The sequence below is a fragment of the Cryptosporidium bovis genome (genome assembly GCF_009768925.1).
Source record: "Cryptosporidium bovis isolate 45015 chromosome Unknown contig_19, whole genome shotgun sequence".
Classification (NCBI taxonomy): Eukaryota; Apicomplexa; class Conoidasida; order Eucoccidiorida; family Cryptosporidiidae; genus Cryptosporidium; species Cryptosporidium bovis.
Genome location: NW_027125035.1, coordinates 13,238 through 31,454, shown reverse-complemented (window position 1 = coordinate 31,454; position 18,217 = coordinate 13,238). Strand labels below are relative to the sequence as shown.

Below are 18,217 nucleotides of genomic sequence, written 5' to 3'. Positions count from 1 at the left end.
AAATTAATTTTTATATTAGAACTAAAAAGAGCGATGCTTAAATTAAAAAATGCTGGATGAATGTGCGAACATATTTTTGCAGCGACATTAGAGTGCTAGAAGATACAGCCTCGTTTTCTTCAAGAGGTTGAGTAAGCACTATTTTTAATTCGTAAATAGAATTAAAGCATACTTCAAACTAAAGTTCTTGTTCGATTTTACTATAATGGTCAAAATAGTCAATGCAGTTGTGTTCATTGCTGCTCTTTTCCACACTTGGATTTGGAGCTATGTCATTATGACAAAACATGCTCTTCCAGTGTTTTCTTAACCACAAAAGGTACCAATAACAGTGGGCCAAAATAGTAATAGATGTTGGGATCCAAAGTTGTGTAGCTTCTCTGTTCTCTTTAGAAAGAAATAGGAATGAATATCCTGCAATATGATAAGCAATTCTAAAAATAAAGAATGTAATACAGAACATTTTCTCTGAAAACTTTCTATAGTCTTGAGGAAAAATAACGTAAATTGAGATGAAATATGTCGGTATTTCTTCAGGAGCAGCAAGTAGAAATATATTATAGGATTTCCATTTTAATATATACAATGTAAAAATAATGTAGGCTGAATGGTGAAACCAACCGTTCAAAATAAACATGTGCTTTCTGAAATATATTACACCGAAAATTAGATCTAATATCAAAGAAGAGAGGAAAATAGAAAGCAAATATGATGAATAGCTATAGGATTCGTAGTTAAACCACTTTTCTATGTTCATCCTAAATATGAAATATTTCGACCATAAGTCAAAGACAATAGGCCAACAAATTAACGATAGTAATAGGGATGATATATATTGATAGACGCAATTCATTTTACTTGGCTCCAATCTGTACTTGTCCACCAAATAGTACCAAGAAATAATCAAAAATACACTAGATGATATAAATGATACACCATATGTCTTCCAAAACTCTCCAGTAAATGGAAATTCTAAGGCCAGAAATATTCTTGAAATTGTCGTGTCCATTTTAACTTTTAATTAAAAAAACTAATTATTAACTTCTTTAACGGTTTTATTAGTCAAATTAGACTTATTAATGTCTCAATTACTGAATATTATAATAAAAACCACTATAACTTTATCTTGATTCCTCAAAAAAAGTTAAATTTAGTTGAAAAAATAACCCCTTTGTTTACACCAAACTACAGCAATGGTCTATTTCACCAATTTCCACACGAACACGTATAACTCAAATACTCACACTCACAAATAGGAAAGTAAAGTACGTAAGTTTAAATATCTGTCTTCATTGAATAGATGATAACCATTCAAAATAACCTTTTTACCTTCTATTTTGATCTCAAAAAAAAGGTTTTGGCGCCAAGTGTTAATTTACAGGAAGCATGTGAGGGTTAATATAGTGGGATAATGGGTACTTAGAATATTAATTTTCCTTTAATGCATTTAGGAATAGGGAAATATATTTTTGTATAAAAAAGTGCATTCCGGTTTCGACTAGAATACTTTATTTATATAGTTTACATACGTCAATTTCAAGCTTACCTATATGTTTTTTCTTTTTCTTTCACAAATTGTAAAACGGAGACAAAATAATAGGGTATAGGTGCGAATTTGCAGGTAATATTGTTCATTAGGAAATGAATTTGGTGCTAATCCCAAAAGTGGAATTTATATTACAACTTTATATTGGACTTGAATTAAAGGAGGCGACATCTCGGGGTGAGGATGTGCTATATCTTTATCTTTCATTATTGAAGGAGTTCAGTGGTAATTCTGTATTTTTAGGGTTCGAAACATGGAAAAATTTTGTTATTGGACAAGAATTAATGCTTGGAAAAAGATCTGACGACAATAAAAGTGAAAGCAATGAATTTAATTTAAGTTACGCATTCTGGAGTTTGAAAAAAAGGCTTCTTGGAATTCAAGAAGTTGAGAAGTTATATTTGTTTAGTTCTAGCAATTTAAGTCTTTATTGGGTAAATTTGGTTGGGAATTTAGTCCTGGAAGATAATACTAGAACAAAATCCAGCGAATTCAGTGACCTTGGAAAAGATAATAGTGTTAAAAAGTGCTTTTATCGATGGACAAAAAATCCTGGCATTAAAAAAGAAAAAAATAACAGTTCGGTATTAAATGACAACTTTAGGGATAAATTAAATGAAAATTTAAGCAATAAAGTGAGAGAAAAGTTATATTATAATTCATATGGCGAAAGAATAGAGGTTTTAACTGAAATTTTTGCCATGTTCGTTTTAATACAATTTATATTTTCAGGGAATAACTCTCGTTTTAATGAATTTGATAAAACTAGTGGAATATATTCTAAAGAGAGCTATATTACAATAATAAAATACTTTCAAAGAAATTTATCCATTTTGTTGAGAATTAATCCACTATTTATTAGGAAAGGGGATTCTATTGAAAGTGATAATGGCATGGAACTATTTAATTTGTTTTTTATTAGTATTCCAGTAAGAGCTGACGGATCAAACGAACAAATTTATACTGAAAATAATAAAATTAAACTAAAATCTTTTTCCATTGACTACTTTAACTACCATTTGCTACCTGAAAGTTCTAATGAAATGATAATATGCATTCTACTAAATAAGAGTTCAAAAATGATAAATTTTCAATTCATGGAGAGTTTCTATATAATAAATGAGACCAATGGAACAAAAAATGAAGAAGTAACTTATTATTTATCTAAAAAGGTGGTTAACTCATTAAATAAATATATTTTATTGGAAGGTATAGAAGGCAGCAATGAAAATAATGACGAAAATATTACCAGCAGTTATGTAAATAATTCTGATTCTTTTTTTGATAAACGCAAATATAGTGGAAGAGAAGAGATTATTTATTCAGACGATATCCATAACGTAATGACGGCGAACTCTTGTCATTTGAACTTATTTATTACAAAACCTATTGGAGTATTATATTTGGTTAATTGTACAGATTGTAATGTATATTGCCTAGACCTAATTGGGAATATTAGAGTAGAAAATTGTACTGGAATTAATATTCACTCAGACTGCATGTCGATAGCTCTAAGGCAATGCTTAAACTGCAATATTTTTATACATTCTCAATTTTCGCCATCTATTATAAATTCAAATAACATTTATTTGGGTCCTTTTAATATTCATTGTACAAACAGAAAAACATCTTATCTTTGTTCAAGTGAAAATGGCCTTCTTACTGAAAATTGGTGTTTTCCTATTTTATTTAACAGCAGCTTCAATATTATCGAACCAAAGAAACTTTATGTTCTGGAGTTAATGGTTATTGATGACTCTGAACCCAACAAGTTGACAGAAGTTCAAAATTTCCCACTCCCAAAATTGTATCAACAAAACTTTGCAGAAAGGAAATTAAATCTTGAAGTATTCAGAAATATGGATGCGTCATCTAGAAAAGAGGTTATTGATCATTTTATTGACTGGGTTCGTTCAAAACATGTATTTCAGTCATCACACAATTTTTCTTTTATAACATAGTCAAAAAACATTGGCGCTTAGACTAGAATTTTTTTTTTCCAAGGTTTCAAATAAACAAATTTTGTTTATTGTTGTGAACTGATAAGTTTTCCTTCTATATTTGACAAAGTAGGATATATTTTTAGAATTATTTGATTAAACAATTAGTTTATATATGTTGGTTCTTTAAGGATTCAACTTTATTCGCCATTTTCTCGTTCTTTTGTATATAACAGTTCACAAATTTAATCAGAGCTTGCATGTAGATTTATGTGTATACATTGCCACAAATGAAAGTTTAAATTAACCACTAACAATGTCTTTTTCTGAGGAAATAATAGAGTTAGCGAGAAAGGAAAAGGAAACTAAAGACCAAATATGGGTTCTTATTACTGGAAGTAGTGACAAAAATAATAGGATATCACGTAAAGATTTGGAAAAATTGAATGAAACATTTGAATTTAAATTGGTCACTAAAGAAATTGATACCATTCTTCTCTGGGGAAAGTATGGTCACAAAAAAGATTTCAAAACAATTCAAAGTAATTGGTTGGATTTATACACTACAAAAGGCATAGATACTGAAAGAAACAATGAGGAATACGATAAATCTTCTGAGATTAATAAAGACAATAACATCTTAGAATCGTCTTTACTGAGAATTGACTTGGGATATAACGAGTTTTGCGAATTATTCGATAGAAATGAAAAAAATAATAAAAGAAGAATCTCAAAGAGAATTGATATCTCAAATTTTAAGTGAACAGACGTACATTGAACATGTAAAACGCAATCTGAAAAAGTGTTTTTATAAAGTCACTATTATCACTGGTCCTCTTGATATAGATTTAGTGAAAGGTGTATATTTGTTACTTATACAACATAGTTACTCCTTAAATATTTTTTCCTTTAAATAAATTCATCTCAAAAAGTATTAATCTCATGAATAGTGTTTTAACTTGACCAACTCTTTCCTACTCTTTCTTTCTCAGTTAGGGATGTTCTCCTTTATTGTAACTGCGTTTTTTGCATGGTATTGGTTATTAGACGGAAACAATATTGGCGCCAATTCAGAAAAATTTCCCCTCATAAAGTTGCTCGGCATAATAAAGAGAAAAAAGGATATGTAGTAATAGGAAGAAAAGAGTGAGACCAAAATTAAGTGATAGAATAGTGAAGATAATAATATAAACAATTTACTGATAGGTAATTGGCTCCAAAATTCTATCTCATTACTTTTTTTCCTCATTTTTCTACCTTATTTTTTTGCATACACAATATCTTGGAAGTAAATCGCAACTTTACACTTTAACAGGGTTTTGTCAAAAAGTAATTGTAACTGTAAGGTAGAGAAGTAAATAAACGTATGTATTTTGATGTTTTGTATAGTGAACATATTTTGTATAACCTTGTGGAATACAGTAATATTGAGTGTTTAATCTATTTCAAAAGGTGGCTAGTTTATATAGTACATATTTAGTTTAGAGGTTTTGAGATTTAAGATATAAGTGTAATTTTTCAACACTAAACTATATAAATAAGGGGAAACTTTACATATAAGGACAATTTTTTGTCGTGGAAGATGAGTTCTAAAGACGAACATTACGATTATCTTTATAAAAGTAAGTTTTAATTAATTTTTATATAGTTTATTAATTGAATTAACACACAAATAATAACCTTGAATTTCATTTAGTTGTGCTGATAGGTGATTCTGGAGTAGGAAAATCCAATTTATTATCAAGGTAATTTTGATTTACAAACTTTTAGATAGTATCTGAAGAAAAATATATGATCTTTCGATATAAATATGTTTTTTCTTTTGGATACTGGATGTTAATTTAGATATAACTTTGTTCAACTTTATTTTTTCAGGTTTACAAGGGACGAATTTAATTTAGAATCTAAATCGACGATAGGCGTTGAGTTTGCGACAAAGAGTATCATTACGGAGGGGAAAGTTATAAAAGCTCAAATTTGGGACACTGCTGGACAGGAAAGGTACAGAGCTATAACTTCAGCGTATTATAGAGGTGCAGTTGGAGCGTTATTAGTTTATGACATATCTAAGAGATCTTCTTTTGAGAATGTTGAGAGGTGGCTTAAAGAATTAAGAGACCATGCCGATCCAAATATTGTTGTATTACTTGTTGGTAACAAGTCTGATCTCAAGAACCTAAGAACAGTTACCCAAGAGGAAGCATGTTCTTTCTCAGAGAAGGAGGGAATGGCATGTATGGAGGCTTCTGCTCTCAATTCATCTAACGTAGATCAGGCTTTCCATCGCATATTGTCAGAAATATACACTTTAAGAAGCGAGAGACAGCTTGCAGCCAATCAACATGATTTAAGCAAAACAACACTTCCTATTGGAGCTACTCACGGTGTACGTGTGGATCCTGTTAAAGTTGACTTAAATTCCAAAGGAAATAAAAAAAGATTTTGCTGTTAGATCGTTTATACGGATTAGTAACTGCGTAGCTTATAAGAAATTCTTATTTAAAGCTTTTTAAATTAGAACCGTCTTGAGACGATAATACGACCTTTTTTCTCATAAATATTTGTTCTGACACTATTTATCGCTAAAACCCACTCCAAGTCAAGTAAACCATTCAAAGTAAAACTTTAGTCATGTATTCACTTTTTGTACTGGCCTGCTTAATAAGTATCATTAATCACACTATTTAATAAGTCAAATGATTGCCTTGACCAGATAAAAATTCCGAGTGGCGCAATACAAGTAAAGGATTAATTTAGGTCCCTTAATTTTAATGGTCGTATATTTAGAATAAAATGGTAAATATATGAGAATTAGATGAGCATGATAATTTTCTGTTTGATTTAAAATTTGTTGTTAGGAAACTGTTTATTTTGATATCAAAGTAAGGTATTTTATTTATTTTTGAGTCATTTATCGATTGCTTAATATTCCGCTCTACAACCCCTCCCCCCTCTTCTATTTGATCTTTTAGACAGAGAATCGTACCTCTATTTGTGTGTATACTCTTATTAAGTGTGAAATACCGTTTAAAGGCGTAATTTGAGATGTTTAGTGATGAGAATTACCTTGGTTCTAACTTATACGGCACCTCCCAGCTGTCCCTTTCTGACTATAATGTTGATAGTTTGTTAGTTAATAATGAAAGAGAAACAAACGATTATGTTAATAAAAACGACTATATTAGAATAAATCAAGTTCAGAATAGACAAGATCCAAGTGAATTTGAGGGAGGACTAGGTGATTCAGAAGAAAAATATGAGATGACTAGTGTTAGTAACTTATCAAAACATGGAATAATAAATAACAATATAGGTGGAATTCATGACATGAAGTTGTTTTCTCCATTTTCAACATCTTCTAGATCAGAATGTTCAACGAATTGTACATTTCAATCACCATCGTTTAAAGAAAAAGACATGAAAAGTACATTAAAGAATAATAACATGTCATTTTTTCAAACAAGATACTCCAAAATGTCAGCGTTTACAAAAGATGAACTAAAGATACTTAGCAAGAGTCTGCCCCATACAAAAATCAAAAGAATATTGAAACTTTCTGGTCTACTTAATAACTTGATTGGAAGCGAAGTTCCTGCACTACTTGCAATAGCATGTGAACTGTTCGTAAGAGATCTGACTGACCATGCTTGGAGTTTTACAAAATTATCAAAAAGAAGAATATTGCAAGTACAGGACATTAAATTGGGGTTGACTAAGGACCTAAGAATAAAGAATTTACTTGAAAAGAGCGAACTTAAAAATGAGTTTATTTTTGATGATTCATCATTCAAGAATTATAACAATTACAAAGAAGAAAAAACTATCAATAAAATCTCACCTATATTTAAAACTGTGACTCAGAGTGTCGAATCTGAAAACCAAGATAATTTCAACTGTAACTTAAGTTTTTCCGCAGAGAATGAATTTAAACACAATTATAACCAAAGCATCAATTATAACTATAAAAATGATTCATCTCAACAATATTTACCTTCTTACAGGAGAAATATTAACCAAAACTACGATATTACCCAAATTTACATTGACAGTTCTTTTCCAAACTAGACAAGAAAACAGTTTTCTCTCGGCATATATGTGTACTTGGAAACAATGTAAATAAGAATACTAGATAGTTTTCTTTATTTTAATATATTGTATAAAGAGATAAAATGAATAGTAATAACAACATATTAAAATTAATTTTTGTTCTATATTTTCAACTTCCTTTTCTTCTTGTTAATTTATTTTTACTTTTCCACTTGACACGTAATACCGGCCCATACATTATGCATGCATAATAGACCTCCATATAAAACACGTTTTTTTATATGGAAGGTTAGTAAATATATAACAAAATTTAATTAATTTATTATTAGGCTTTTAAATATGATATTTTGTTAGTAATTAATTTTGATCTTCAAAATAAAAAGTGAATATACATTTATAAATATATATTGACATTTAAATATTCAAAATGAATTGTTGCACCTCTTTGATTAGAGCAGTAAATAGGTACTATTTGTTGGTGTTAATTGTATTTATATGGTAAGTTTATGAGTAATTAACTTGATTTATTATATAAATAATTTTTAAAGTGTAATTTACCAGCTAATGTTAAACAATGAAGATTTAACGGTAGCAGAAAATTTGCTCGGGAAAGTAATATATTTGTACACAACTTATATTGCAGGTATATCATCACTAGACAGTGATGAAGATATTGAGAGTTATAGAAAAAAAGAGTACAATTTGCTTAGCTATTTGATTTATGGATTCCAAAGCAATGATGGGCTTGGATTAATAGTTAAACATAGTATTGGAAATGGAGGAACAGACGAATGGAGTGTATTAAGTGAGTACTCAGATCCGAACAGAAAAGAAATTAAAGATAAGTATTTGGTTGAGATAGAGGAGTATAGGGAATTAGTTGACGGCTTGTCTTTTGGTATGAAGGAAAACAAAATTAAAGATGAAATATTTGTGAGTATATTAGTTAGTAAGGAATTGTTAGAAAAAAAATATCACTTGAGAGAAAAATTCACAAAGCCAGTACATTGTAACATTAAGAATTTATGTACCAGTGTATATTTTCAAAATTCAAAAGTAAAAACCATATACGAGAATAATGATTTAAAGATAAACAACAATAGTAACACTAATACCGATGTTAGCGATCCGAATATTGTCATATATATTCATGGTGGTGGTTTTGTTTTCGGAGATATGGGATCTTACCAAAATATATTAAAAAAACATGCAGTAGAGTTAGGTAAATCATCAAATCCAAGTGTGGTTTTTTTTATAGAATATAGAAAATCTCCTAAATGGAAATATCCTATCCCACTTGAAGACGTGATACTTTCAATCTCCTGGATATTTAACAATGCAAATAAATTGGGGTTGAACCCAAATAAACTGGTTATTTTAGGTGATTCAGCTGGTGGCAATTTGGCAACATCTTCAATAGCATCATGCTTAAATTTAAGAGAAGAATTAAAAGGAGAAAATAATAATGCATCTTATAGAAAACGTTATTATCATTGCAATTGGATAGATAGCGTTAAGTATTTGGGACTGATATATCCTTCATTGTGTCAAAAATGTATAACCAAATCAAAAATTTATAATTACAAAATAGGTTTCCTGAACACTGATGCTATCTATTGGTTTGAAAAACAATATCAATCAAATTACCTAAGCAGTTATTTTGACTGGAGATCACAACCACTATTGACTCCAGTTAATATCTTAAAGAAATTTCCGAGAACAGGAATAGTAGTAGTTAAGAACGACATATTATATGAGGAAGGGAGATTAATGTATGAAATACTTAAAAGAATAAAAGTTAAAACTAATATAAAAATATGTACAGGTAAGTTTTAAAATATATATTTAAAAAATACAGGTCACGACAAAATAAATATACCAATACTAATTTCTTTATTTTTGTAAAATATAGGTTTTCATGGCGAGTATGGTAGTACATGGTTATCAGGAGGAAGTAAAGCTATTGAATTTATAAATAATGAAATATTATCAGTAATGGAAGGAAACAACATTCATTAATATATTAAAAAATAGTAACATAAGGTAAAAAATTATGAATCCATACTTTCAGCAAGGTCAATGATATACTTCCAATATTCTTCTCTCTTTTTTTTTTGAATTTCAATGTTGACATTATCACTATTATTTTGTTGAATAATTTGAGAAAATAAGTCAGGATCCGTCTCAGATAAAACCTTATTTACGACAAATGAAAGTCCATGAACAGTTGGATTCCAATGCAATTTTTTTCCATTACATGAAAGAGCTCTAATTAAAACAGGATAAATGTCATATTTATATTCATTTATAAGATTAACGATAACCTCGTTATTCCAAAGATAAAGAACCCTTTCTGCAACATGGAAGTGCGGACTTTGAATGCAAGCAGCTAATCTTTCAAATATAGGTATAAGGATTGGCTCAATATAATTAGTTGGTGTAATTTCAAGAAGCTCTTCGAGTTCATTTAAAAATAAAATTTGTTTAGATGAATTTGTGATTGGCCAATATTTAAGTATACCTTCAATAATTGGTACTGAAAGTTTTGTGTCCTTTTCAATATACTGAATAAGACAGTAAATAAGTTGTTGATGAAAAGATGATATATGTTTAGCTTTATGTAGAGGAATAAGAGCGGTTTCAAGAAACAATTTATGTTCTTCTTTAAGTGGAATAGTGAAACCATTAACAATTGAAACAAATATTTCCAGTAGTTCCGCAATGCCATTATAAGGCTCACCATCAATAATAACCCTTAAAAATATATATTTCATAGCTTTTCTAATACAACTTCTTCTAGGCATAATTTTGCCATATATTCTATGTAATATTGTTTTCAAATAATCTCTTTCTCGTGGGTCAAAACTTTGAAATAGATCTATTAATTTCAATATAAGTGAATTATCTATATATTTTTTCGCAATTTTAGTTCCAAATTGTGAACTAATAACAAATCTGAGAAAGAATTCATAAATAACCAATAAGTGTGGCCAGCTTGGTTCTAGCAATTGTTCATCATCTTTTGAATCATTTATAGTAGACGACAATAATCCACTGGACCCATTATTATTTGTATTCTTTATGATACTAGTTGCAGTGTTGTTACCACCATTGTTTGCATTGCTCCCAATATTAATTGATACATTAGAATTAACTACTTGGGATTGCAATTGATTAAATGTTCTGAAAATGTTGCTAGTTATCATCAATAATATATATGGAATAATATCTTCTTGAAAAACCTGATCATTGTTGTTTATATATTCAACTAGTTCTAATAGAGTCTCCCTTTTTTTTTCTTTTAAATTATTAAATAGGTTATTTGAAAAATTAAAAACAATGCAACATGCAATTAGTTTTTTTTTAATTAACTCGAGTGCATCTTCATTAGTTTTTGCTTTTTGTAACAATGGCAGAGACAAAAATGGATCCTTGGTTAGAATTAGTCCATTTGGAATTTCAATCAGCCCACTAGGTAGTGGCAATAAAGTACCACTTAAGTAAACATTGTTACTGTTGTGATTTGCACTATTATTATCATCATTATTTTCCTGGTGTTCGTTAGTTCCGTCTTTGTTCAAAGAAAAGTCATTATTTTTAACTTTAGAGTCGTGTTCATTGTCTGAAGGATTGCTGCTCTTTTTATCAAAATTGTCTTTAGTTTCAATAAATGTGTACAGAAACGAGAATTTCTCTGTTTTAATAAACTCAATTGGCGGAAATGAAACATTTATAATATTGGTTATAGGATCTACTTTATTTACTTCGATATAGTTCAGTAAAAAATCCTCACCATCCACATTTTTAAGAATTTTTGGAAGAAAGGTTTCTATATCACGTTGAAAAAATTCATTCCCATCTTTATTCAAACCTGCATTATCACAACTAGCGTTATTCAAATCTTGAGTGGCAGTTCCCGAGTCTGAAACTGCTAAATTAAGTTTACTTGTATTATTTAGAGACTGAACATCATCTGGATTTACAGTTGAACCTGGAATATCATTGCTTTTATCAGTACTTGAATTGTTTTTTGGATCTAATTTATTCTTTGCACCTTGTAAATTATTTTGTTCATTGTTATTACTGGTTTCTGTATTTGATACCTTGCGACGTAATGATTGAAAAACTCTATTCATTAGTAATAAATTACATATTATATTTTAAATAAAAAAGTGTCCTATTCAATTTTACCAAATAATTATTTTAAAAAGTAGGAAATTGTTTAAATCACTTCCTTGCTACTACAATATTGTGTGCGGCTACCACTGCATACTAAGGTAGTAGTTTATTTATCCGTAGTATAAAGCTATCTTCTATTTGTTTTCAACTCCTTATATCTGTATTTTTTGTTTATTTTGTTTTGTTTAATTCAATTGCATTTGTTTTTGTAATCGGATTTAAAAATTAAAATTCCGCCAAGAAAAATGCCTGTGAATTACTCACTAGGTTGAGAAACTGATACGTGGGAAATTTTTTCCCTATGGAAATATATGGGTAATGCCAACAAAAATATGATATAATGATTTCTTTTTGTATTTAATATGGATTCATAGTTTAATATCATTAGAACCACATATATACTTCTTCTAATTTTAAATAATTGAGATAAATAAGCAAAATGAATGAATTGAATGAGTCATACGATGACTTGGTCAAAAAATTACACGCAAATCGCACTCAGCTTAAATATATTGAAGATAGTTTAACAAGTTTGAAAGAAAACGACAAAAATTACTCGGAACTGAGTGAACTAAAAAATGATATTCTGGAAGTAATTAGTCTCCTTGAGGATTTAATAAAACATAGGGAAAAAGAGGAGAAAAGTGGAATTATAGGGAGAATAGTAGAGGTATTTTATAATGGTAATAAGAAATATGGAAAAATAATAGAGTATAATTCCACTGATAAAGACTATGACAACTCTGTTAGCTACAATGTATTGATTTTCGGAGCTAGTAATAATGGTGAAAGGGTAAAATTCAAGGAATGTGATGTTAGATTTGTACCTCAAATTAAAGATTTTAAAATAGGGGCGAAGGCTCAGGCATTATATGAAGAAGATGGCAATTGGTATAATTGTGTAGTGTTAGATGTGAAGAGTGATGGTTACATAGTAAAGTATGCTGATTATGGAGATGACAGAGAATTTGTTTCTTTTGGCAAGGTAAGAAATATTGCACAGGACAAATATAAGGTAAATAATATTTCAAAGGAAGTTAATAAAAATAATGATATTAACGGCAATATTAATACAATAACAACTCCAGGAGGATACAAAATACCGGAAAGTCTAATAATTAAACCTACAGATAGCGACCAAATAAAAACTGTCAAGAAAAGGAAAATATCAGTAATTAAAAAACAACAAAAAAACGAGATATTGGAAAATCAGGCTAAAACTAAGCAAATAAGTTGGAAAAATCATATAAATAAACTCCAAAATAAATCAAAAATTACATAAATTATTCGTTCACACTACTATTTTTTCTTATATATATCAGAAGAAATACTAATTCTTTCATTCATTACTTAAATGTTTATATAATAAAATAGGCAGTAACTTTATTTTAGAGATGAAAAGCAAGCTATTTGCACAATACTAATCTACTTATCCACGAAGTCGTCGTTTTGGTTTTAAATTGCTAAAAAAACTAAATATACTTCTCAACTCTACTTTGGAATAATTCTTTTTAATGCCATTAACCAATTCTTGTTATTTTCCCACTCTGTTGAACTCAAGTCAATATGGATCTTATTGGCTGTTGAAAAATCACCAGTTTGTATGGATTTACATAAGTTAACGAGCTTGGAAGAAACACTATCGGAAATATTTCCAGATCTAAGTTTTTCAAACAACTCATCGAATTTTTTTTGAGCATCCATCTTTTTTCTAGGTTCATTCGAGAACATATTATTCAAACTTGTATTTATAACATTAGTTACCATGTCCATTAATTGTGGAGCCAATGCCTGCCCCAAATTCTGATTAGAGGACTTTTTAGACGCCTCTTGAATTTGTCTATTGGCATTAGCTGTTGTTGACGTCGTTGAACTTAATTGTTGTGTTGCTGTTGGTAACGGCCAAGGCACTGGCATACCCGGTATTGGTGGTTTTGCTCCGCTATGAGGAGCCGTTGTTATTGAAGGTCTTCCTACTGGCAATGGAGCGGAAGGTGGATTTGAGGAAGAAGAGTCAACTACACCACCTCCAATGATGCCAGCAGCAACGTTACTATTATTGTTACCACCTGTTGAAGCTATGGATAGTTGTGAAGCAGACATGTGATTGAAGGAACTTAGGTTATTGTTATTATTTCCAATTCCAATTTGTGGGTTTGAAGGAATACCACTCATATTTTGGCTATTACTAGTATTAATTGGAATTGGTGGGATAGAAGAAGCATTTGGTGTCTGGAAAGTGGGATTAAAATTGTTACTATTGGAACCAAAACCTTTCTGGTTATTTAATGCCGAACCCAATCCACCAAAGGACCCCGTATTTGTTTGGCCCACTAAATTATTTCCTTGGTTGTACACAATTGGGGAATTCGGGCGAGTAAGTATGTTATTCTGAGGCGGTGGTGGCAACGGATTATTAATCATTCCTGTAGAGACAATTGATGACGAAGGTCTAATTTGGGAAGACTGAATTAAGGAGGAATGACTTGATGATTGAGATGGTGGTGGTGGTGGCATTGAACCTCTTAATCCGGACGAAAACATAGTATTGTTCTGATTTACAAACGAACCACTGTTTGAATTAATATTCGGAATTCCTCCTCCAATCAAACTTCCAGTGTTTACTCCAGAGTTCACTGGCAATTGTTGTGGTGGTAGTGGCGGAGGTGGTGGCAGAATTGGTTGTTGTAAGCCGCCTCCTCCAGGAACTACTGGTCGCAAGTGATTATTTGAGTTGCTTAAGATACCAACACCACTACTCGAGTTACCTGGTATGATGGTTTGTGGATTTGGTTGGTTATGTGCGTGCGGAGGTGTTGGTGGTGGAAAAGAGGATATAGAAGATGGAGGCATTTGTCCAACTCCTGCATTAACACCCAATCTCAATCCAGTTCCTGTGGCTGCCATCCCAGTATTCGCACCGACATTTACAGGCATTCCTGTATTTCCTGTAATCATTTGGTAAGGATTGCTCATGTTGTGTTGGTAATTACTCATATTATTGCTATTAACATCTGGATATAGTTCAACAATAGTAAATGGGAAATTAGGTTTAGCAAAGCCAAGTGAATTCATTAATTCGGGAGCTGCATTGTATATTCTATCTCTCAATATTAAAGAATTAATAGAATGATCATTCGAAGCAAGGGAAGATAAAAACTTCATTGCAGCAACAATTCTACCAGAATTTGCAAGTATTTCTGCGTACTGAATAACTTGTTTTGTTATGTTTTCATCATTACCATTAAATCTTGTTGCTGCCTGAAGCACTGCTACTTTCTCTACAAAATCCTGTAGACCCAATATTAGTGATGTCTGACAAGAAGTCATTTTCCCCCATATCTCTATTGAACTTCTAAAATTACGCGCACACAAATAACATATCAACGCTGATCTGACATCAAACTTTTCCTCCTCAAGCCTCTTCCCTAACAATTCCGATAAACTTTCCATTGTATATTTTGATTGAAATTGTATTACATTGCTATTATAAGAAGTTATTGGTTGTGTATATATAGATATTATTGCAAGCGTCTCGTTCCAACGATCTAAATTGCTATTTTTAACAAAATTCTCGAGGTCGTCTAGTATTACATAGCCGATCATTTTTTGTGTATAGTAGCAATCATGTTTTCTCTGGTATTGTTTCTGTACATAATCCAAATGTGTGCCACCTAACCTAGTAGCCATTATGAATGCCTCCGAGAAAAAGCCTCTTTCCACACATACATCTATTGCCGAATCTATATTTCCAGTTATCACTAAGTTGTTTATCACGTCTTCTTCTTTTTTGCACCACTCTCGTTGCTTTACACTATGATTTAAGCGAGATCCTGACGTGGAACCTGTTACACTTAAGTTAGATCGAGGAAAATCAAACATTTCATTGTTATCATTCACATTATAATTGGGTTTATTATCAAAAAGAGCACTTTTATCCATCTGGTTATCGTTACAACTTGCATTAAAGGCACTTCCATAATTAATATTGCCACTGCCATTTATACCAGACACACCTTGAACGGACTCAATATTGTTGTTATCACCACTTCCATCCTCATTCCCATTGGAATTACTCTCACCAAGTTGCTGAAAGAACTTCTCTGGATCAAGTGACAGCAGAGAATTCACTTGATTTGAAACATTATTTGGACTGTTTTGACTACCTATTCCGGACAACAACGAATAACCACCCAACTCCTGATTATTCACGCCTCTGTTACTAGTTCCCTTGAAGTCAATATTTCTATTTGATTCATTAATATTGTTATTTATTCCAGTATCATTTAACTGGTTGTTCATTTCATTCTTCAGTAATTCCTCTTGTATTAGTACTCCTGTATTTCTCCCTAACAACTGATTTGCCTGCAAATTAGACTCATTAAAATCGTAACCTAGTAAAGAAGCTATATACAAACGCCTTTCACTACTATCAACTGAAAACATGTTTTCAACTAAATTCCAAGCAAGTTTTTCATTTGAATTATCTGACTCCTGACTCTTTTTCTTGCAATAACTAACATAGTCTCCTTTGTTCAATAACTCATCAAAAATGTCAGCATGAACAGTTATTTCTGGATTAGATGGAACTTTGTATAGTTTGAACTTTGGATTCATTCCAGAATCCTTTCTTGAGAAAGATACCAATTTACCAGAAAAAGTAAAATTAACTCCAGAAGGCTTGTGATACCATGATGGAATATACGTTGTGGTATTTGAATGTGATGAAAGCGAAAATATTCCTATCTTATCATTATGGGATGCTGTTGCAAATATTCCTGGTATTATTGGAGACCACAAGTTTTGTACATTCCATTGTTGAGATACTAATTCGGTGAATATCTCAGGTTGTTGATTATTTAAAAGTGTCCAGCATATTATTTTGCCATCTTTACCCGAGGACAAAAGTAAATTTGAGTCAACTTGTGAAAAATCTACTGACATTATTCCCTTTTGATGTGCAGATACAGTTTCTTTGAATGGATATGAGACATTTCTCAAATCCCACAGTTGAAGTGAGGGATTTCTATCGTCATCGTAACCTACTATTATCTGTGTTGGTTGGTTCGGAACCCAGGCTAATGTTGATGGTCTAGATCTTTGCGCAGGATCTCTAAAGGATATTGCACTCTTTTTTAATTTCAAATCCCATATTGCTGTTGTGCCATTGCCTGAAGAAGATGCCAGTATATGTGAAACCTTTGGATTCCATTTTACTGATGTTAAATCTGAATCTCCATGTTTGTTCTCTTTTCCAGGTTCAAAATGGTTCAAATTTCCAGTTACTCCATCTTTCAAGTCTATCACAAATATCTTCCCATCACTCCCACCTGATGCAAGTAAATTAGTTTCAACCTTATTAAATTCTAAACAATTTATTGACGAATTATGTATATTTGAATTATTGCAAACAATTTCTAAAGATAAATTACTGCAAACCTTATTATCATATGTGTTTAATATTGGTTTGAATAAATTCACACTTCCATCTTCCAAACCTGTACATATTAATCCCAATTCATTCTCGCAATCACTACCAAATTTACCCCAAGAAATAGATGTACATCTTGAATTTAGTGGAGTTGTACATACTGTTGGTAACTCCCTCTTATTGTCAGACACGTCCAATGATCTTATATCAAGAACGGGGTTTAATCCGCATCCGCCTAGAGCTATTAAATTTAACTTTCTCCTTGTTGATAATGGGCACCAACTTATCTTTGCTGATGAAATTGACTCTTTTAATAACATTCTTTGTATACTTATGCTTATTCCTGATAAAATTATTTATATATTAACAATGAATATTAATTTACATTTACATAAATTTATTCCTTATTTTTTATTAATATATCTCAATTTCAGTGATCCCTATTATTTACCTTGAAATATATTAAAACTTAAAATCATTTAATTAAGTTGTCAGTATGAATAAGAAATAAATAAGTGCTTCTTTTAACGGAGTAACCTTTAACTTCAAATGTTACTTTTTCAGAAAGATATATATTTCAGCATTCAAAAATACATAAGTGCATATATGTATTAATGCTACAGTTAGTTAATTCAATAATATCAACTTATTTATCCCTATGTCTCCTGATCTTAATAAAATATACATAAAATTAACTCTAATTTATCCAATTTAATACTTGCTTTAGAAGAAAAACAGAAATAGCCTTAACTCCTCTTCGTTTCTTTTTTTAATTTTTATCATTCAAATTTAATGTAAAACCTAGTTAATCTTTTTTTGGCGGTACTTTTTTTTGCTTTTAATATTTTATTTTTTTGATACAGTTGGGCCCACAATATTTTCAAACGCGGTAAATCACTAGATTTTCGATTTTCTTCAATCGTTCGCCGTGATGTTATATATCTTTGAATTTGCATTGTTCATCACATTTATGAGTCCTTAAGTATCAATTTATCACATTAAGACTTTTCTTGCGATTGGCAGATATCTAGGTAATCCACAACCTCAAAATCTCCCCCTTCCCCCCCCCCCCCC

General features: G+C 30.6%; 9 protein-coding genes across 9 annotated transcripts; 6 read left to right on the top strand and 3 right to left on the bottom strand.

Moving 5' to 3' along the window:
* Positions 1 to 178: 178 nt before the first annotated feature.
* On the bottom strand, positions 179 to 1,009 carry FG379_000971 (uncharacterized protein; the record flags this gene model as incomplete). The annotated part of the gene is made up of 1 exon (XM_067326397.1): positions 179 to 1,009. One exon carries the CDS (start codon positions 1,007 to 1,009, stop codon positions 179 to 181), a length of 831 nt encoding a protein of 276 aa, XP_067182787.1.
* Positions 1,010 to 1,641: 632 nt separating this feature from the next.
* Positions 1,642 to 3,507, top strand: FG379_000970 (uncharacterized protein; the record flags this gene model as incomplete). The annotated part of the gene is made up of 1 exon (XM_067326396.1): positions 1,642 to 3,507. One exon carries the CDS (start codon positions 1,642 to 1,644, stop codon positions 3,505 to 3,507), a length of 1,866 nt encoding a protein of 621 aa, XP_067182786.1.
* A 295-nt stretch (positions 3,508 to 3,802) lies between these two features.
* On the top strand, positions 3,803 to 4,249 carry FG379_000969 (uncharacterized protein; the record flags this gene model as incomplete). The annotated part of the gene is made up of 1 exon (XM_067326395.1): positions 3,803 to 4,249. The coding sequence occupies one exon, from the start codon at positions 3,803 to 3,805 to the stop codon at positions 4,247 to 4,249; it is 447 nt and encodes a 148-aa protein (XP_067182785.1).
* Positions 4,250 to 5,068: 819 nt separating this feature from the next.
* FG379_000968 (Rab11) lies at positions 5,069 to 5,938 on the top strand (the record flags this gene model as incomplete). Its single annotated transcript, XM_067326394.1, has 3 exons — positions 5,069 to 5,108; positions 5,183 to 5,231; positions 5,362 to 5,938. The coding sequence occupies 3 exons, from the start codon at positions 5,069 to 5,071 to the stop codon at positions 5,936 to 5,938; spliced, it is 666 nt and encodes a 221-aa protein (XP_067182784.1).
* A 593-nt stretch (positions 5,939 to 6,531) lies between these two features.
* On the top strand, positions 6,532 to 7,551 carry FG379_000967 (CCAAT-binding factor chain HAP5 like histone; the record flags this gene model as incomplete). Its single annotated transcript, XM_067326393.1, has 1 exon — positions 6,532 to 7,551. One exon carries the CDS (start codon positions 6,532 to 6,534, stop codon positions 7,549 to 7,551), a length of 1,020 nt encoding a protein of 339 aa, XP_067182783.1.
* A 546-nt stretch (positions 7,552 to 8,097) lies between these two features.
* FG379_000966 (uncharacterized protein) lies at positions 8,098 to 9,369 on the top strand (the record flags this gene model as incomplete). The annotated part of the gene is made up of 1 exon (XM_067326392.1): positions 8,098 to 9,369. The coding sequence occupies one exon, from the start codon at positions 8,098 to 8,100 to the stop codon at positions 9,367 to 9,369; it is 1,272 nt and encodes a 423-aa protein (XP_067182782.1).
* A 215-nt stretch (positions 9,370 to 9,584) lies between these two features.
* On the bottom strand, positions 9,585 to 11,669 carry FG379_001015 (phosphatase 2A regulatory B subunit; the record flags this gene model as incomplete). Its single annotated transcript, XM_067326390.1, has 1 exon — positions 9,585 to 11,669. One exon carries the CDS (start codon positions 11,667 to 11,669, stop codon positions 9,585 to 9,587), a length of 2,085 nt encoding a protein of 694 aa, XP_067182831.1.
* A 482-nt stretch (positions 11,670 to 12,151) lies between these two features.
* FG379_001014 (30 kDa splicing factor) lies at positions 12,152 to 12,994 on the top strand (the record flags this gene model as incomplete). Its single annotated transcript, XM_067326389.1, has 1 exon — positions 12,152 to 12,994. The coding sequence occupies one exon, from the start codon at positions 12,152 to 12,154 to the stop codon at positions 12,992 to 12,994; it is 843 nt and encodes a 280-aa protein (XP_067182830.1).
* Positions 12,995 to 13,203: 209 nt separating this feature from the next.
* Positions 13,204 to 17,463, bottom strand: FG379_001013 (uncharacterized protein; the record flags this gene model as incomplete). The annotated part of the gene is made up of 1 exon (XM_067326388.1): positions 13,204 to 17,463. The coding sequence occupies one exon, from the start codon at positions 17,461 to 17,463 to the stop codon at positions 13,204 to 13,206; it is 4,260 nt and encodes a 1,419-aa protein (XP_067182829.1).
* Between the last annotated feature and the right edge of the window lie 754 nt (positions 17,464 to 18,217).